At 38.8% G+C, this 21,096-nt stretch overlaps 1 protein-coding gene across 1 annotated transcript; it reads left to right on the forward strand.

The window, feature by feature from the left end:
- The first annotated feature begins 13,699 nt into the window (after positions 1-13,699).
- Positions 13,700-14,368, forward strand: LOC140035701 (uncharacterized). Its single transcript, XM_072077035.1, has 2 exons — positions 13,700-13,972; positions 14,033-14,368. The coding sequence occupies exons 1-2, from the start codon at positions 13,700-13,702 to the stop codon at positions 14,366-14,368; spliced, it is 609 nt and encodes a 202-aa protein (XP_071933136.1).
- Positions 14,369-21,096: the final 6,728 nt, after the last annotated feature.

Genomic DNA, 21,096 nt, shown 5'->3' on the forward strand with positions numbered 1-21,096 from the left:
CCTTACCTTGTGCACTACCCCTTTGGATGGTACAAAATGTAAACGTGCAAGTCTCGTTGGATTAAGTATCCGAGACACAAGGTGGCTTATTCCTAACACGGGATCCCCTAAGTGGCATTCCCTTTCTAGGGTTTATGCACGATGCCATTTATTAAAGCGGTAAAATGTGCAATTCGAAATGAAACGTGACCTAAGGAACCCTTTATTTGCCAGGGTAGGCCTAAAATGCTATGCAATTACCAAAATCTATGAATGCAATATACCAAAATCTTTAAACGTGCAATAACCTATCTACGAGGGTAGGTTCTAAAAGAAGGTCATGCCAGACCTCTTATTTGATAGGGTTTGTGAATGCAATGGGGACATAAAACCAAGAAAGGTTAGTTCAGGTAGAGAAATACACATAACACATTGTAGCAACAAGATAAAACAATCAATACAAGCAATAAAAGGGAAAAAGGGGGTTGGACCCCTCCCCTCGTGAATAGTGTCCCTAGCTCAGGATAAGGCCGACTCTACCCTAAGGCAATTCTAAAATGGATGCATGAGGTTAGGGTTCGCTAATGCATCTAGACTCGATAAGCTCAGGTCCCCGAGCCTTCAGACTTAGAAACCAAGGGTCATCAATCCCAAGGTTCCTTGTCGGTGGCTCGAGCGATTCCCCAAACACCGCTACGCACGCATCGTGTCGCGGCTACGTGTTTGAGTGAATCTATCAAAATCCTCAATCTTCGACTAAAAGCTATAGGCCAAGAACCCATAGCTTAAAGCGGAAGATTGAGTGACCCATTGGATCGTGCTACACACACATCGTGTCGTGATCACATGTCCAAATGGGTCACCTAATCCTAGTAGGGTGGAGTGGCGTGACAAGCCACTAAAAGGAAAATAAAAGAGGGATAAATAATTAAAGCGTATGCACGTATGCTAGTGCTCGTTTGGAGGGGAGGGATCAAGAACCAACGCGAGGCTCTAAGGTGATGTCCCCCACCCAAATGCAATGCAAGCGCGAGATAAGCAAGTAAACATACATCCAATCAACCAAACATACATTCGCGAGCGAGGGAGTAGTTGGATACGCGTGAAATGCAAAAATCCTAAAAAAAGGAAAAATGCAATCCTAAACACCCAAATGTGATATATGAAAAGATTAAAAGAAGAAAAAGATTGATAAAATCAAATTTGCTCGGACTCTCGAATATCCCCAGTGGAGTCGCCAACTGTCGCGCCCCATTTTTTGATAAATAAATAAAATGGTTTAAAAAAATGTATTTTGTGATTGGAAAATGAATCATGATTTAAAAGAAAGATGGGTCTAAATGGGGTTTTGAGAATGCGACGATTTGACCCAAAATTATAGTTTAAAAAGGGTTTTTAAAACTAAATACGGAGTCGCCACTTGGTAATGAGTTAAGGTGTACCAAGTCACCTAAAAAAATGTATTTTTTAAGAAAAATAGGAAAAAGTAGTGAGAAACCCTTTTTAAACGACTCCTAGTCTACGTAAACCAAAGAAAAAGGTTCGGGAGTCACATTTGACAAAGGGGAAGGCAAGGATAAAATCCAAGGCACCCCTTTGACCTAGCCAAGGCTAGTTGCGTTGATTTAATCAAAGATTTTCTTGTTTTAACCAAAGAATTTATTACATTTGGATGCACTACATGAATGCAAACCCTAGACCTAGGGGTATTGGGGGAAATTTCTCTTCAAAGGTTGAGTGGTGCCAATCACATTAATTGTGAAGCCCAATAACGACCCTTTGAAGAAGTCACGAATAATGCGAGTGGGATGCAAATGAATGGAATGCATGTATGCAATGTGAGGATATGTGAAGTGAGAAAAATAATAAAAATAATAGGATGTAAGTGGAGGTGTGCAAATGTATTTATAAGTGTTTGTGTGCAAGTGAAGGGATAAAAAGGTGTACGTGTGCAAATGGGAGGAAAAGTGTTCGTGTGCAAGTGAAGGGATAAAAAGGTGCATGTGTGCAAATGAGACAAAAGTGAAAGTGTGCAAGTGAAGGGATAAAAGGTGTACGTGTGCAAATGGGAGGAAAAGTGAAAGTGTAATGAAAGAGTGGACTTAGAAATGCATGAGCCTAGGGAATTCATGCATATTGGGTACGGGGAGACCTAGATCGTGACTCAATTTGCCCTTTTATAGAGGGAATACAAGCGTGCTAAGGCTTAGAAAAAGCCACACTCGTCTATATCCCATATTTAAGGGGACTCTCAAGCAAATGAACCCTATAACTAGCATGAAATGCAAAAATCCTAAAATGGAGGGAAAAGGGGTTCGGGGGGCATGCAAAATGATAAAACTAAAAGGAATGCATGACATGTAATGAACATGCAAACTTGTACTAACGAGGGGAAATCCCTAAGGGTCTAGCGTTGGACTAGCCCATTCTATGAATTCCTACTAGCGTTGGACTAGTGAAAACGTACATTCATCCATCACATTCATTCATGGCTATGGAAAGCGAGTAGACATGCCAAACACTCATAAACACATAGCACATAACATTTAGCATGCTCGACTAGATGCAAGGCCCTAACAAAGCAAATTAACACGTAGCAACTAAGCATGCAAGACACATAAGACAATTAAAGCCCTAACTATTACATTTGCTAGCTAGGCACATGACTTCGGTAGGTCTTCATTGAATACTCCTCCAAGCCCTATCTATTACATTAGGGTAAAAGGGGGAAAAGGAATAAAATGATTAAATCCCTAACTATTACAAGCCAAGAGGTGTACACATACCCCATAAAGAATAACTTAAATAAAAAGCAAAAGTAAATGACATAAATGAAAGAAATTAAAGAAAGGTTAGGAAAGCAAAGTAGACATGTATTTCACTTAGCACGTTGGAGCACGTAGGAAAAATAACGCAAGAATATAGAAGTTACCTCCCTTGCAATGGAAATCGAGTAAATGAGATATTAGCTTCAAAACAATAAAAAAGGTCAAGGCACCAATTTATTTGACAAATAATCACAAAGGATAAAAATAAACATGAATTTGAATCAATTAAATCATGTCAACAAACCACATTTAAGAAGTCAAGAGAAGAAAGGACTTGATTGCAAAGATTGACAAAATTTTGGGGCCAAAATTAAAGAAAACAAAGTTCAAGGACTTATTTGCAATTAAAGTAAGGACCGAATTGAAAGTAGTTGAAAATATCCAGGGCCACAATGAAATTAAAGAAAAGTACAGGGACTGATCTGCAAATGCGTTCTCTGGTTTCTTAATGGACTAGGCCATGGGGCCATTTTATTAATTTCTTGGGCCAAAACAAATTGGCCCGATCGGAAGTCCAAAGTACTGAAATGGTCTAGCATATTATTTTGGCCCAAAATTAGCCAACCAAATAGATGGGCTTTGGCTCTCTAGCCCAAACCAGAAAAAACAAACAAAATAAACCAAAACAACTTTTTTAAACCCAAACACAAAATAACCTCTTAGCCCAAACACTTATTTCATTAAACCAAACAAAATAAACAAATCAACAAAATTATTAAGCCGCAATTATGACCCACAATCAAAAATTAATCTATCCCCAAAGTCACATAAAATATGCAAACAGAGGATTAAACTTAAAATGACAAAATTAGTTCACTTATTCCAAGTTTTGGGCCATAGCAGAATAAGGGGAAGCTGAGGGGTTAAATTGCAATTTTGGAAGATTGTTTTCATGCAATCTTCATGCAAATGACGTGAAAAACAACATGAGAAACAACATTTTGCAGCAGAAATTTCTGCTGAAAGCTTTCGGCCACCCAGCATTTTACAAAGACAGCCTTCAAACATAGCCAAATCCAAACACAACTATCACACAATTCTCTCACTTTGCATCATAAAGCTTGTAGACTTAAACACCCAAAATCGGACAACAGACATGCAAAATTTAAACAGCTCAAGCAGCCTCATGCCAAGTTTTACAAATTTTCTGCAACATCTCTTATCAAACCATTAGCAACCGAAACTTCAACAAGAGAAACAGCACACACAACTTGCTTTTTAGTTAAAGTCTCAAACCCAAATATGAAAGCTTTGAACTAAGCGACTAACTACACAATCACCATCATCCAAACAGGAAGAACATTTAGAAAAATCTCATGCAAAATTCTGGAACAACATGCAAACATTTGAAAAAAAGAAATCTGCTGCAACTTTCTCTATTTCTTATTCAACAACCAGGAAGCTTGTGATGGTTCTAAACCAAGCTTTGAACTCAAACAATCGCCAAATTTCATAAGACCGTCATCCAACATAAATGTGAACATACAAGCCAATGAAGTCTAAGATAAAGTGGGGCTGAAAAACACAAGTTTCTAAACAAAAATTCAGGCAGCTTGGTCGAAGTTTTCTGAAGCTACAGAAGTTCACCTACCCGGCGAACATTTGAACACATAACACAGATTTGGACAGAGTTCCTCAACTCAACATCAAACATCGAATTTTGTCTCCCGCATACAAACATCAGGTAATGAACATACGGCACAACACAAACAGATGACTTGACATGATGGAAAGCATCTCGATGAAAAATGTACCAAATAAACTAACATCAAGTACCATTTCAGCTTTCTTCCGGTCAGCAACATCAGAAATTTAGTTTCGAATTCAAGCACTCTCAATCAGACAATGAAACCCACAAGAACTTCCCCTCCCAACCTTAATTCGAATGCATATGATGGATGCGACAGGAACGGCAAAATGTAAGGCAGCCATGCACCAAAGATTCTCAAATGGGAGGAAAGGAATTGAACTCGATGACTTGTTCATTTTCCTCACATAAAACCGCAGATGAATCATTTTTAAGATGAATTTCTAGTCTGACATTTCGTTGGACAAGAAAGACATTAAGATTTCACTGTCCTTTTGCCTAGTTGATGTTATAATCTGTCCCAAAAATTATCAGCAAACCCAATCAAATTACTCTTAAATAACAGAAATTATATACGTCACATGAATGGGAGACACGAAAAGGGATAAACTACGGGTTTCAATCGAGCATTTCATCAAACACCAGACGGGTATTGAAAAATTCAATGATTTTTGTTCAATTGATGCCATAGCTAGCCCAAAATTTTTGTCAGGAAACAAAACAAAATATCCCAACCAATCCATAAAGCATGCTCGGTCAAAATTGTGCACAATCCACAAAGAAAATTCGAGAAATCATCCTCTGTTTTAAATTTCCAAATATGAACTTGCACAGAAAAATGAATTTCAAAGAAAAAGGATCTCTTACCACACATATTTCCTCGGCAAAGATGTGCCGATGGCGGCGGCCTCCGACGAAGTGGGGGGTGGTGGCTCCTCGCGAGTGCAGCAGCTTCGGCTGCCCTGTTTTCTGCAGCCTTTGTTTTGCTCTCACAGAAACTCTCTTCCATTTCCCAGATTTACTTCCTTCCTCTTCGTCCGTCTCTCTCTGACTTTCTCTTTTTGTTTTGCTCCCGGCTATCCCTCTCTATTTCCTCTTCCTCTTTTCATCCGAAGCCCCCCCCTCTGGTCTCTTTCTTTTTCCTTTTTATCCTCCTCCCGAATGGCTAAACCCTCCAAAAACCTGATATCAAAGGCCCTCAGCAAATCTCATCTCACCGCATTTCCTCGATCATCCGATCATCTTCAACTTCCAGCTTTGACAGATGAGGGCCAAGTGGAGCGATCAAACGGAGTAAAATAAATGAAGGGAAAAACCGGCAAATGAGCTAAGAAACAATTTTTGTATCTGCGTTTTGCCGAAAAGAAACAATGAGGAAAGGTTATAATCCTACGCTTCTCAAGGTCCATAAGCCTGTCTCTTTTTTTTCATTTTTTAACACGTAATGAAATATTTTTAAAAGAAACGCTGCAAAATTGAATTTAAAAGAAATAAACACATTTTAGTGAACAATTTTCTTTTTTTTTTATTATTTTTCAAGAAAACATTGAATTTAAATCAAAACAACTAAAGCATATTTTTTTGAAAGCTTTTTTTCTTTTTCTTCTTTTTTTCCGAGAAATTCTACGCTAAAAACTTAAAAATAAAAATAAAACTATAAACTAAAAACTAAAAATCGAATAAAACTAACACGACAAATAAAAACTAAAAAAAATAAACAGTAAATGAAATTACACCAAAAATTTGGTGTCTACAGCCATCTTTGATGATTGGCAATGGACTATAATGGCTCTAGTAGGTATGTTTGATAAGTATTTGCAATCAATTTCGGATTTGGATGGAAAAATGGAAAATTAGGGTTCATAAAACCCCAATTCTGTCCGGTTTTAGATCATAGGGTTAGAGGCCGAATTAGACATTGCTCAAAACATGAACGTTGTAGGTATTGATGTGTTTGAGGTGTCTGTAAAATTTCAGGTCATTTGGATTAGTGTAGAGTGAGATATGATGAAATTACTGTAGCTGTTCTGCTTTGATCAGAATGCGAAAACTGCGATAGTAATTGGCCATTTTGACTGGAATTGGTTTGGATTTTGGAGTTGGTGTCTTCTGATGAAATGTAGCTGGATGTCTTAGCTAACTTATGCCTTTGGAATTTCGGAATTTGGACTTGTATGGACTGAGATATACCAATTACAGTTTTCTGTGTTTTGCAAACCTGTTTTGGTGATTCTGGTTTAGTGTTTGGCATTTTTGACCTAGTTGGGTCAGGAACTGGATTGAGTGACCTTCTACATTGTTGTAGCCCTGTTCCATAGATTTGAAACGGTGGGTCTTACACCCCCATCCGATAATTGTAGTGAGAGTTGTGCCATTACCGCATAATAAGGGCAAAACAGTTTTTCTATTCGGGGCCAAGACTAATGCTATTTCTAATTTCTGGTTTGCTATCATGCTTATTTATGCATATGAAACCCTATTGGGGTTGTGTTCAGCATTGTTTTGTGACTCGCTATCGAGTCTCATTGCATTTGTTTACGTGTTCTAGAGCGTGACGGTGGTTCACGACAGTCTCCTGACGGAAGTGCATGAAATAGCACTTAATTGATTTGTGAGTATACTACTCACTTAAATGTTATTATGTGGCTTTGCTAAATGTATATGTGATGCCTTGAAGGCTTACTTGGATATTGGAATTGATTAAGGTGAGGGTGTACTTGACCGCCCTCACCCCTTTTGATAGTATCACTGATTGTCCACTGTTTCACTGTCTTACTGAACTTGATATATGAGTTATTGCATTCCATTTTATGGAAACTGATTTGGTGTTGTTTGGACGATGTCCAACGACCTTACTGTATTACTGAGCTCAACCCCGTTTGGTAGTCAATTGGATCGAGCCGGCGAGGGCTTGGTCGTGAAGATTGAATTGCCACGGGGACTGTACTGGGGAACCTTGTGGTATTGAGACCCTTGGTTCCGGTATACTCGAGTATTACCCAAAATGACTGAATGGAGTGCGGGCCCGGTTGAGGTATGTTGGGTGGAAGGAATGGAAGTAAAGTGAGGTCTACGGTTTGGTACTCTTAACATTGACGGAGGGTCAATGAGGTTGGATCAAGATTGCAAGCGTGGAAATGGGCTCTTGAGAGCCGACCGTATCCTTTCACTGATTTGCTTTACTTCGAAATTGCATATTTGAATTGAATGGTTATGCTTATGTGATCTTAACTGTTACTGTGGTAGTTGCTCACTGGGCTTTAGCTCATTCCGTTCCATTTGTTTTCCTTACAGGGATATAACTACTTTTGAGAATGGATTGGATAGTCAATTGCCAAGTTGAGCATGTAAATGTCTTTTGTATAGCTCACGAAATGAAACCCTAATGTGTATCGGGTTCATTTCCTTTTGATAGGCAAACCGAATATGTACTTCCATGATGAATGATTTTGGTAGGCCGTTTTGGCTTTTAAATGTTGAATTGATGTATATAGATGTTTGGTTTGATTTCGGATCAAAACGCATTTCAAACGGAAAAGGAAAAAATTTTGGCGCGAATGAACAGTACCAAATCCGGATTCTGACGTGTCTGCTACTGTTCATTTCGGCTTCGATTTTTGTTTTTTAAATTTTGTGATTTTGACTTGTTTGCGCGCAATGGTATGTTCCGGAACGTAATAGATCGACGTGAACTAATCCGTAGTCCTGGCGAGAGCTGGGCAGGCAGTCCGCTAACCCCTTTGGTTCGCCTTTGGGGAAAGTGGGGCTGTTACAAGTGGTATCAGAGCCACGTCGCGTGGTCTCCGCGCGAAGTGAGACTGGGCCAAGTGGTGTTGTGGTCCTAATTTCATGAATATGTTTAAGTGCTCGTTTGAGCATAAGTTATGAACCGGGCATGTGATAAGTGTACGAATCATTATCATGGGACTCGAGGAAGCTAGGTATGTATGTCGGGTAGGAATCTTTAATAAGGATGGTTTACTCTTGGGACCGGCCGGCTCGAGATGTGAATTATCTTAAACGAGATTCTTGCGCCCGGATACGAAAGATATGAAGGCCTAGGTTAGAAAGGATTTGGTGAACTAGAAAGGTGATTCTATGGAACTTCGTGTGGTTTGTTTGGGTGTGGTTAAGCGTGATCGACCTTGATTAAGATATAAATATATGGACGAAGCCCTAGAAGGGAAAAAGCTTTTCGTGAGTTCTTTTGCACTTGTGACCTAGTTGTTCAAAGTACTTTTGAGGACCCTATTGTGTCATGCAATGACTTCATATGTACTTGACTGACCGTTCCGTATGATTGCTTAACCTGGTTATGTGATCTATGTATACGTGTTATGTGTTTAAATGCTCTTCGCAGTAAATGTTTGAGTTGCTTATTCTTGTTTCATTGTTCCTGTCTGGTGCTACGGAAAGGAGGGTTAGGTGCCCTTTAACAGTATATTTATTTGGTGACCTAGATTGACTTAGATTGATGGAAGGCACTCGGAGTGGTCGAGGCCGTGGACGCAGAACTAGACAACCCACACCGGTTAGGGGTACAGGGGAAATCTCTATTGGACCCAATCTGGAACCGCAAGTAAACCCTAATGTGCAAATAGCTGCTGCTATGCAGCAAATGACAGACCTGCTAGCACAAGTAGTGCAGCAACAAGCCCAGAACCCAAACATTAACCCTGGAAACCCCGGAAACCCTAGCCATCATATCGAGAGCGAAGATAGAGCTCTCGAACGTTTTCAAAAGTTCGCTTCGCCGAACTTTGTTGGGGGACCTGACCCGGACATTGCTGAGAGATGGCTTGAAAAAATGGTTGACATATTTGCAGCCCTACACTACCCTGATGAACGGCAAGTGACTTTTGCCGTATTTCAACTTGAGGGGGCAGCCCGTTCCTGGTGGAACGTAATTAGGCAGAAATGGGAACGGGAGCAGACGCCGAGGACTTGGGTGAACTTCATCCGAGAATTTAATGCAAAGTTTTTCCCTCCTCTAGTCCAGGAAAGGAAGGAGGACGAGTTCATTAGGCTCCGCCAAGGGGCTCAAACTGTGGCGGAATATGAAAGTCAATTTACCCGCTTATCCAAGTTTGCGCCTGAGTTGGTCTTGACCGAGCAACGAAGAATACGGCGATTTGTCCAGGGCCTGAACGTAGAAATCCAGAAGGACCTCGCGGCAGCCCAAATTAACGCCTTCAGTGAAGCAGTGGAAAAGGCACAACGGGTAGAGAATGCTAGGCTTCAGGTGAAAAACTTTCAGGCGAAAAAGAGAGGATTTCCTGGAGACAATTCGGGACAGGAGGATGAAAGTATCCCTCCCAAATTTGGGCGGGGAACGGGAGGAGTGAGGATGCCGGGAATGTCACCAGAGAGGCCGTCAAGAGGAGGCTCAGCTTCTGCAGCACGCGGACCCTGCGGGTATTGCGGAAAATTAAACCACTCGGAGGACAATTGCTGGAGGAAAGGAGGAAAATGCTTGCTCTGTGGGAGTGCCGAACATCAAATTGCTAACTGTCCAGCTCGCCTGCGCGAGCGGCAAGGGACTCTGCCACCAACCACGACCCACCCTGACCGGTCGAAGAGGGACAAGGATGGATCAAAAGTGTCCTCTCGGGTGTACTCCTTAGAACAACATCAAGGCTTTGACCCATTAGAGGACGTGGAAGGTAAGAATTTACTGAACCTGACCAGTGAAGGGGCACAGATTTGTTAGCAAAGTATAAAGCTCAATTTAATCCCAGAGTAGTCAATGATAAGGAATTTCGAGGACGAAATTCTTTTAAGGGGGAGAGAGTGTGAGAACCCGTAAAACCCTAATCATTTTCCTAGGATTTTAGTTCCCTTAATTGCATAATTTTTTTGCGTTTCTGGCTTAGAAATATTATCTGGGTGGATTTTATGAGCAATTATAGTTTTAAGATGATTTTTCTAGCATTGGTGAAATTTTAGAAAATTAAGAGTAAATAGTGGACGTGGGACCCACTAGTGCGAAAAGTTCGGAAAAATTCGGCCAATAAGGTTAAGTTTCAGATACTGTGTAAAATTTATCGGGTGTTAAGAGATAAGTAGAATGTGTGAAGTGATTGATGTGAGAGGGAAAAAGAAAGATAAGAATGCATTAATGAGTGTGACAAGTGTCACAATATGATTGGGTGGACTTTAAGAAATACTATTCACATTTTTTGACTTTTTTGACCCAAGGATTAAATATAAAAAAAAATGCCCAAAATTCACCATTTTTCTCTTCCTTGTGGCCGGCTCTCTCCTTGCTAAGAAGAAGGAAATTCCACCAACTTTCAAGCTTCCATAAGCTTCAATCTTCCATAAACAAAAGCTTAGACTAGATTTCACTCCATAAAATCCTATCTTCTAGTGCTAGTAAGGGTTGTAGTGAAATTTGTTTGAAGAGCTAAGTGTCCAACACCTCTCTACATCTCTTGTTTCTTGGTAAGTTATGCTTGAACACCCTACTACACCTAATGATGGTATTATTATGCTTAGAAGTGGCTTGAGTGTTGGAATATGTGATTTATCTCTTGATTTGGCTTGTTTTGGTGAAGTTTTTATTTTATTGGAAATTTTTCTGGTTTAATATGAAATGAATGTTGTGGCCATCTTTGATGATTGGCAATGGACTATAATGGCTCTAGTAGGTATGTTTGATAAGTATTTGCAATCAATTTCGGATTTGGATGGAAAAATGGAAAATTAGGGTTCATAAAACCCCAATTCTGTCCGGTTTTAGATCATAGGGTTAGAGGCCGAATTAGACTTTTCTCAAAACATGAAAGTTGTAGGTATTGATGTGTTTGAGGTTCCTGTAAAATTTCAGGTCATTTGGATTAGTGTAGAGTGAGATATGACGAAATTACTGTAGCTGTTCTGCTTTGATCAGAATGCGAAAACTGCGATAGTAATTGGCCATTTTGACTGGAATTGGTTTGGATTTTGGAGTTTGTGTCTTCTGATGAAATGTAGCTTGATGTCTTAGCTAACTTATGCCTTTGGAATTTCGGAATTTGGACTTGTATGGACTGAGATATACCGATTACAGTTTTCTGTGTTTTGCAAACCTGTTTTGGTGATTCTGGTTTAGTGTTTGGCATTTTTGACCTAGTTGGGTCAGGAACTGGATTGAGTGACCTTCTACATTGTTGTAGCCCTGTTCCATAGCTTCGAAACAGTGGGTCTTACACTCCCATCCGATAATTGTAGTGAGAGTTGTGCCATTACCGCATAATAAGGGCAAAACAGTTTTTCTATTCGGGGCCAAGACTAATGCTATTTCTAATTTCTGGTTTGCTATCATGCTTATTTATGTATATGAAACCCTATTGGGGTTGTGTTCAGCATTGTTTTGTGACTCGCTATCGAGTCTCATTGCATTTGTTTACGTGTTCTAGGGCGTGACGGTGGTTCACGACAGTCTCCTAACGGAAGTGCATGAAATAGCACTTAATTGATTTGTGAGTATACTACTCACTTAAATGTTATTATGTGGCTTTGCTAAATGTATATGTGATGCCTTGAAGGCTTACTTGGATATTGGAATTGATTAAGGTGAGGGTGTACTTGACCGCCCTCACCCCTTTTGATAGTATCACTGATTGTCCACTGTTTCACTGTCTTACTGAACTTGATATATGAGTTATTGCATTCCATTTTATGGAAACTGATTTGGTGTTGTTCGGACGATGTCCAACGACCTTACTGTATTACTGAGCTCAACCTCGTTTGGTAGTCAATTGGATCGAGCCGGCGAGGGCTTGGTCGTGAAGATTGAATTGCCACGGGGACTGTACTGGGGAACCTTGTGGTATTGAGACCCTTGGTTCCGGTATACTCGAGTATTACCCAAAATGACTGAATAGAGTGCGGGCCCGGTTGGGGTATGTTGGGTGGAAGGAATGGAAGTAAAGTGAGGTCTACGGTTTGGTACTCTTAACATTGACGGAGGGTTAATGAGGTTGGATCAAGATTGCAAGCGTGGAAATGGGCTCTTGAGAGCCGACCGTATCCTTTCACTGATTTGCTTTACTTCGAAATTGCATATTTGAATTGAATGGTTATACTTATGTGATCTTAACTGTTACTGTGGTAGTTGCTCACTGGGCTTTAGCTCATTCCGTTCCATTTGTTTTCCTTACAGGGATATAACTACTTTTGAGAATGGATTGGATAGTCAATTGCCAAGTTGAGCATGTAAATGTCTTTTGTATAGCTCACGAAATGAAACCCTAATGTGTATCGGGTTCATTTCCTTTTGATAGGCAAACCGAATATGTACTTCCATGATGAATGATTTTGGTAGGCCGTTTTGGCTTTTAAATGTTGAATTGATGTATATAGATGTTTGGTTTGATTTCGGATCAAAATGCATTTCAAACGGAAAAGGAAAAAATTTTGGCGCGAATGAACAGTACCAAATCCGGATTCTGACGTGTCTGCTACTGTTCATTTCGGCTTCGATTTTCGTTTTTTAAATTTTGTGATTTTGACTTGTTTGCGCGCAATGGTATGTTCCGGAACGTAATAGATCGACGTGAACTAATCCGTAGTCCTGGCGAGAGCTGGGCAGGCAGTCCGCTAACCCCTTTGGTTCGCCTTTGGGGAAAGTGGGGCTGTTACAGATGGTCTGGGGTTCACCAGCTTGGAAGATGTGGTAAACGCATTTGGCTGCAAGCTTTGGTGGAGACTGAGAACTTCCCCTACTTTATGGTCACAGTTCATGATTGGAAAGTATGGCCAACAGGGTAATCACATTACACAAGCATGGGCGACAAGGACCAGCTCAAAGACATGGCGACGTTTGTTGAGCTGCTGAGATTTTGTTGAAGAGAACTCCTATACTTTGGTTAGCACGGGAGATAGCTCTTTCTGGTTCGACAATTGGCTAGGCCACGGTCCCCTAGCATCCGGGAAACACGATGTTCCAAACCCCAAACTGCTAATAAAAGGTTGCTAGATGATGGGGCTTGGAGCTTGCGGGAGGTTTAGAGCGCCCTTGCTCCTGGCAAACTACATGCCATCTCTTGCACTCTACCCACTCTCTCCACAGGGGTGATGGACTCTCTCGCCTGGTGCCCATCACACGACGGGCGGTTTAGCATTTCCTCTACACTAAAGACGCTGAAGCCGCAAAGCAACTCCTTGCTGTCTCATCGACTCATCTAGGACAAACGCCTCCCCTCCAAGATCTCGATTTTCATGCTGAACTCTTTGCTTCCACTACCTGATGTTTTGCAGCAGTTTGGGTTTCACCTCCCCTCAAAGTGTTTCTTTTGCAGGAATTCGGAATCTGTGAACCATGTCTTCTTTAGTTGCGACATGGCAACCTCAATCTGGGGGATTGCCCAAACGACAGCTCAATCTGGTGCTCGCTCCGATGGATGACGTCCCTATGAAGCTGCAAAGCTGGTGGATGCACTCATTCGGCAACTCCACATTGGCTGCGCTAACCCGCCTATTGCCGCCCTTTATATGCTGGGAGCTATGGAAGGCTCGGAACAAAGCTTGCTTTGAGGACGTAGTGGCCACTAGTACAAGTCTTTTACAGCAAATTACCATGCAGCTTCACACAGTTGGTCATGCATTTCCCTTCAGGTGCACAAGTACTGGAGACGCGGTTCTTTGAGGGCAGGGACTCGTTCTGCTTCTGGTGTACCCGAGCAAGCGTAGAGCCATAGCCCTCTCATGGAGCTACCCCATCAGGCCCTATGTGAAACTTAACATTGATGGCTCATCCCTTGGGAACCCAGGCGACTCAGGGGGTGGTGGGCTCATTAGAGACGACTCAAGGCGCTTCCTATGCGGGTTCTCCTCATACTACAGGTGGCACACTAACACACACGCAGAAGCATCGGCTTTACTAGAAGGAATACAGCTCTATTTATTACCAGGTTACGCACATGCCATGGTGGAGCTTGACTCGCTGACGTTGCTAAATGTGGTGCAGGGATGGTCTAAGTTCCCATGACGTATATTCTCTATCGTCTCAGCCATAAAAGCCAAGTTGGGGGGGGGGGGGGGTCTTCCGACTCAAACACTGCTACATAGAACTCAACGCTGTGGCTGATGCTTTGGCGAAACGCGCTAGCAATCTACGTACCTCATTCGAATATCGCGCGCCCAACTACCCAACTAAAATCCGCAGCATTCTCCAACTCGACAGAGCACACTTTCCCTACATCTGAACCACAGGATAGATTCCTTTTAGCCTTCCTCTAAGCCAGGGTTGGGGTCCGACATGCTGGCCTCCCTTGATGTAATTTTTTAAGGTTTCTCATGAATAAAATCTGCTACTTCAGTACAAAAAAAAATAAAAGCTCAAGAAAGCATAGCATGCATTCAAATATTGCATTGCATCCAAAGCTATATATCGATGCGTTTGTTGATCTACAAGTATTATAATGGAATGTACATGCATTTTCGCAAAAAAATTCTAGTTTAGGGAACCAAAAATTAAATGAAATGAAATAAAAAAAGCAGATATGTGAGAAATTACAAGATAATTGGAAGAATTGACTTGATTTTCTTTATTAAACTTTGACGTTCTAAGTTTATAACATTATGTGCAAAAAAATGCACTAGATCAATAAATGCAACAAACCTTTCAGGGGAAAAAAATGAATGCAACAACCGAATATCTTATGGTGCCTCACGTTTTGATGATAGAAATTTCTACAATTGCATGGGCCAAGATATTTTCTAGATCAAGCTAGCCATTATTGGCTAAATATAGACAACTATATCACAGCATTAAACTTGTAAATATAGTAGTACTCAATTATTTGATTCATTGTTGATGGAATTCTTCTAGATGGGAGATTAGATAATAGAAGAGGAGCATAATTGATTATCTTAATATGCATTGGAGACACAAAAAAAACAAATCAGTAGGAATAAATTTAATCTGTTTCTGGACTAGGATAAAATCAAGCTTTAACACGTGCAAAGACCAGACTGTTGAGTGATTAGCTGTTGGCCTAAAGTATTAATATGGATATTAAAAAAACAATTCCAAGGAGTTCATTTTTTTTTTGTTTATGCGAATTGCCAAGTTTGTAGGACCTTTGCTTCTGCACCTGGCCTGCTGGCTCCTGGTCTTTGGCCCTCTTGGGACATCTAAATATAATCAATTCTTTTTAATTTCAACTGGGCTCTAGATGACAAAATGGTTCCCAGCAGGTTCTAATTTCCAAGGAATGAGGAAGAGATTGAAGAGTCAATTTGGATTACTACCCTAACATTTACTCCATTCATTGTTGCCACAAATGACGACCAACAAATGAGAATAGGATTGAAAGATAAATCAACCTATTTGATACTCGAATCAGACTCAAGTTGGTGAGAGTTCATTCAAGCTTAATTCGCCAATTAGTTAAGTCAAACTTGAATAACGTTTTATATTCAATAACATTGAAACTTGATAAAAGGTTCATTCAAACTTAATTCAACAAATAAACTAGACAAATTTGAATAAAATTTCAAGTTCATTAAAATAATCAAATAAATTTTGAACACTGGAGTGTTCGATTTGATTAATCTCATTTACACCCCTAAATAAGAAGTTGTAGGAGCAATTCGAAATGGCTTCAGCTTGAGTACGTAGTACTTAATAGTATATGTGCACTGTATAATTATTTCTATTCTTGATTTACTCAGAATTAAGATCTAAACTTTGTTTTTTTCTTTTTTTGAAAGAGAATTAAGATCTAAACTTCAATATATAAAACGATTTTTAACATTAATTTTATGTTGGTCAAGTGAGAAGATGTTTGTAGTTCATACAGGTAATCTGTAGGATATCTTTACAACCTGGAAGTGACTTGACTAGCATACAGCCAGACAAGTTGCAGGTTTGAGTTTCAAATGCTCATGTCCCATATCGAAAACTTCTCTAGACCTTGGCTGCTTGGTTCTTCTATTCATAAATAAGTTGTCCGCAAGACAATGTCAACACTTAACCCGTCCTGTCGAGGTTGAGGATCGACTCGTCAATGATCGTTTAGTGATAGCGGGTCGTGCCGACAACCCATTAATGAACACACTCTTCCCCAGAGGTGAATGAGTCTTCCCCATTTTGGTGGGCTTGCCCATCAATTTTTTGAAGCCCTCAAATCTCTTGAGGGCTAAGCCAATCCAATCCAACCAAATTAACAAATGCAAAACATCAAAGTGCGAAATGGATTGTTACTAATAACGCTAAAGCCCAACCCATATTAACAAATAGTTATATCAAATCATAAGAGCATAAGCCCAACTTATTAACAATTAGTTATATCAAATCATGAGATATAGGTCCAAGTGACTATTGAGGAAGAAACTACCAGACCATTGTTCAAAAATAGTATACAAAATTGTGGAAGCTTTTGATGTAAATAATCTTTTATCTTGCAGAACACTTCAAATTTTGCACGACAACGAAAACGTGCATTTTCATAGCTTTTCTTCTTGATTTACATTTTTCTGGTTTGATTTTTTCTAAAAGATTCTTGTCAAACATTTCTCTTTGACCTTTTAATCATACATATACTCTTTTCAAAAAAAATGCTAAAGTTATATTTCTTCAAATTCTCTTCCAAAAAAAAAAAAACAATCCAAATGAAAAATTTTCTCACTTCCATCATTTATTCTTTGGAGCAAACAAATAGGATTACTTGCCCTTCGGGGCACATAGTCAAAGTGCACATCTATTAAACCAGTTCTATGATCGAGTCAAATCGACGATTAATGGTGCAAAAAATTGTACATTTTGTAGAAAACAAGATTGACAAGGCCCATGAAAAGATATATAAAATAGGCAGATGTACTTGTTGACAAATAAGAGCTTATAATCATCGAATTGTGTGTTGTAATCTATAAAGAGTTGGAAGCTGGAATTAACCATTATCTTTGGAGGCAAAAAAGAGTTATGTGTTCTCTCAAGTCCTTCCATTTTCTCTTTCCTTTAGCAAAGTTTGAAGTAATTCATTAAAAAAAATTATTCAATTAAGAGCTCACTATGATAAGATTGAAAGGTTTGGCAGCCTGTCATTGTTCGTTTCTATAATTGAGGCAGATGGAATGTAGCCCCCTCTTCTATTCCAATATATAGCAGCAATCTAATGATTTAGGATGCATTTGATAAATAGGAAATTTGAAATTTGAATCTATTAAATTATTGAACTGTTAAGTACTAAATTTGATAAATTTCAGTATATACCACATTAAATGATAAGTGAGTAATAAGCAAATAGCTTATCACTTATTTTAGAAAGCTGAGTTTTGCCTAAAAAATTGAGTACTACTTAATTAATTCAAATATTCTATTTATGGTTATCAAACAAATATATTAAAATCTGAATTCGTTAAATTTAAGTGTTGAATTGAATTATCATACAGGACTTTAATTCCTTTGATCCTTTCCGTGCCACTTTTGCATTCTGGTGAACTAAATCAGTTGGACATAAATCACTAAGAATTCTCAAGTGTTTGGTAGGTGCAGTTGGAACTCAAATTGCTCTGGTAAGCTTTAAAAATAGGTCCATCAGACATGCTATTTCAGGGATTAGACAATTATAGATATAGCATCACAATCAAAGGTGAAAAGCCCTTTCGACGGCCAAAATAATCTGGAATTCGAATAAAACCGGTTGTTAAGTCGTACAGCTTTAAAAATAAAGTCATTATGTTTGATAATCTAATTCAGCACTTAAATTTAATAAATTTAGATCTTAATATATTCAAATTGTTTGATAGTCAAAAATTAAATATCTGAATTAATTAAATGGTACTGAATTTTCTAGGCAAAACTTGCTTCCAAAATTAAGTAATAAACTATTCGCTAAGAGTGGAAATAAATCAAGTTGAGTCGAATTTTGACCTAATTGAACCAAGTCTCAATTTAGTTTTATAAAACTCGAGCTTGACAAGCTCCAAAAATACAATTCGAGCTCGAGTTTAAAAAATAAAAAATAATTATTTTATTTATAAAAACAAATAAAATAATAATTTGCTTAACAAATAATAAAATATTAGGGATATATATATATGTAATTTTGCTATTAAAATAAAAAATAATATATATATATAATCAAGCCAGCTCGCGAGTTAATGAGTTGAATATTTTTGAATTCGAATTTGAGCTCGAGCTCAACTCGAACTTGATGTTGACCAAGCTCAGACTCGAGCGGCTCGCTAGGGGTTTTATTTATTTGTAGTCTTATTACTCACTTATCACTGAATGTGATATGCACTCAAAAGTATTAGATTTAATACCTAACAATTCAATAACTTAATATATTCAATTTTAGATTTTAGACTTTAGTTTTCAGATTTCAGTTTTATTAAACGCACTCTAACATTCGATAAAAATTTTTTTAAAATACTGGGAAATGTCTACAAAGTCATTAAAACAAGGGTGATACTAAGTTCACACCCCTAATGCATTAAGTTTTAAAATATTGGGAAATGTCTGCAAAGTGATTTTAAAAATGGTGATACTAAATCCACAATCCTAGTGCATTAATAACTTGTACTAAGAATATTGATAACTTGTACTATTAGTATTGAAAGTTATACACCCTAATGCATTAATTACTTGCACCACAAGCATTGATAACTTGTACTATTAGCATTAAAAGTTATACTAGGTATGAATTTAGACTGTAAGGATGCGGATTTTGTGACGCCCCCACCGCCCCCCAAGGCAAACCAGAGGGTTTAGCAGGGTACCTGCCCAACTCTTGTCAGGACTCACGCACTTACTCGAACCCAATCAAGATTTTCAAACCAAACAATTTCTTAAAACCAGGAAAGTACTTGAATAACAACAGTCACAATCCTTAGACAATATCTTTAACTATTACAACCATAATATTTCAAATCCAAATGAAACCTACACTTCCAAATGTCTAAAAGTTGCTCAAGGAATCACACTAGCTCTAAACAAAAACTGGCTAGTCTAGCGCCCCCAATTCTTCACTTCAAATTCCTGTTAAGGAATAACAAACTTAAAGGGATGAGCGGATGCTCAGTGAGACCAAGAAAACAAGCAAGCAAGCAAAGCAAGTACCATAAATCAACTCAGGTAGCACATGTACAGAATAACAACAATAATTTCACGTAAAGCCACAAAAGGACTAGAACACGTTCATTAAGAGGATACAGGAGCTCTCAGGACTTGAACATCGTTTTCTTTGGTTGACACTCTGCCAACCACGCAAGTAACAAGTCCGTAGAATTCATTTGACACGAATCCCCATCCACCGGGACCAAACGTCCACCAGGGTTTTGGTAATATTCAAATATACCCACGCAAGAACAAGAATGTGTGAGGACCCGAAATTTTTTTTATCCCATATTATTGGGTTATTTAAATATTTATTCATCCGTTTTCTAGGAATAATTTTTTTCAACCATTTTAAAATTATTTACATGGAACTATGCCTTATTTATATTTTAAAACATCCCGTTAGTTAATTTTCGGAAGCTCGTTTAATGAGAAATAGTGAATACACGTATTTCGAGGAAGTAGTTGATCTGAGAGTGCAGTGACCTTGGAGATTTGAGAACTCATGCATTAGTCTTAAAATAGTTATTTTTATGATTAATTACTCTAGTATTAGTTACTTATTTTGTCGTTACAAGAATTTCTTTTAAGTTTTGCTTTATCGCATGCGAATTGGATGTTCACGTTTTCGCGTCAAATCGACCCAAGGGAGATTTAAGAAATGTATTCTAGACTACTAAGAGTGAATAATTATAATGTTAAAGGAAGTACATTAGAGGTTTAGTGCACAAGTGAAACAAATCCGAGAGAAAACGGACACGAAATGCTCGCGTGCGTGCACTATTCATGGTTGACTTTTGCTCAAATCTTAACCACAAAACCTCAAGCTTCTCAAGGAAGCTTCATGACACACCAAACCCTTCTTTTTCACTCCTTAGTGCCGGCTCAACAAGAAAGAAAAGATGGAAGAAGAAAGCTCTTCTCATTTCACTCCAATCTTGCTTCGATCTTGCTCAAATCCTTCACCCAACTCCTAAACTACTTGGAGATTCACATAAACTAGAAGAAAGACATCATCCCATGGTTTTCTTGGGGCTCTAGTAGTGCAAAAATTTCTGGTTTCTCTCAAGGATTAGGAGGTAATCATCCAATCACTTAATCTTAGCTTTAGTGGGTTTAATCTTGGCTATGAAGCTTGTAGGTTCATTATTGATGTTGCTATTTGAATTAGAATGGTTGAAGTTCGCTCTATGAAATCCCACCTTGGTTGTATGGACTGATATGATGATAATAAGTGTTGTTTGGGTTAATTATGTGTTGAAAAACATGATGTTATTTAGACAAGTGAAAGGAAAACCGAAAGAAATCGCATAGGAAGACCGGCCGAAATCTGTCCTGTTTTTTCCGGGCATTTGGTTCAAATTTTTTATGCTCAAATGATTTTAAAACTAATGTATATATGTTGTGTATGGTGTGCAGAAAGTTTCTAGAAAAAAAAATCATTTGGTTTGGTTGGATAAAAATTGAATTTTGGCAAGAACAAATCTGGAAAATTCTTGTATCAGTGGTCCTTTGGCAGTGTTCTTTGAACAAACATATCTCTCTGTCCGGACATCGGAATTGAGTACCGTCAACAGCATTCAAAACTAGACATCCGTAATTTTCTAACGGTGTATATGCACCTTCTAATTCGAATTGAATCATCTGTAGTG

This window comes from Coffea arabica, chromosome 2c, assembly GCF_036785885.1.
Source record: "Coffea arabica cultivar ET-39 chromosome 2c, Coffea Arabica ET-39 HiFi, whole genome shotgun sequence".
Classification (NCBI taxonomy): domain Eukaryota; kingdom Viridiplantae; phylum Streptophyta; class Magnoliopsida; order Gentianales; family Rubiaceae; genus Coffea; species Coffea arabica.

Excerpts from the sequence above, each read along its gene's own strand:
- LOC140035701 (XM_072077035.1), top strand. The coding sequence starts at position 13,700 with ATGTCTTCTTTAGTTGCGACATGGCAACCTCAATCTGGGGGATTGCCC. Across the intron at positions 13,973-14,032 it reads TTACCATGCAGCTTCACACA|GGACTCGTTCTGCTTCTGGT; the intron begins GTTGGTCATGCA and ends CTTTGAGGGCAG.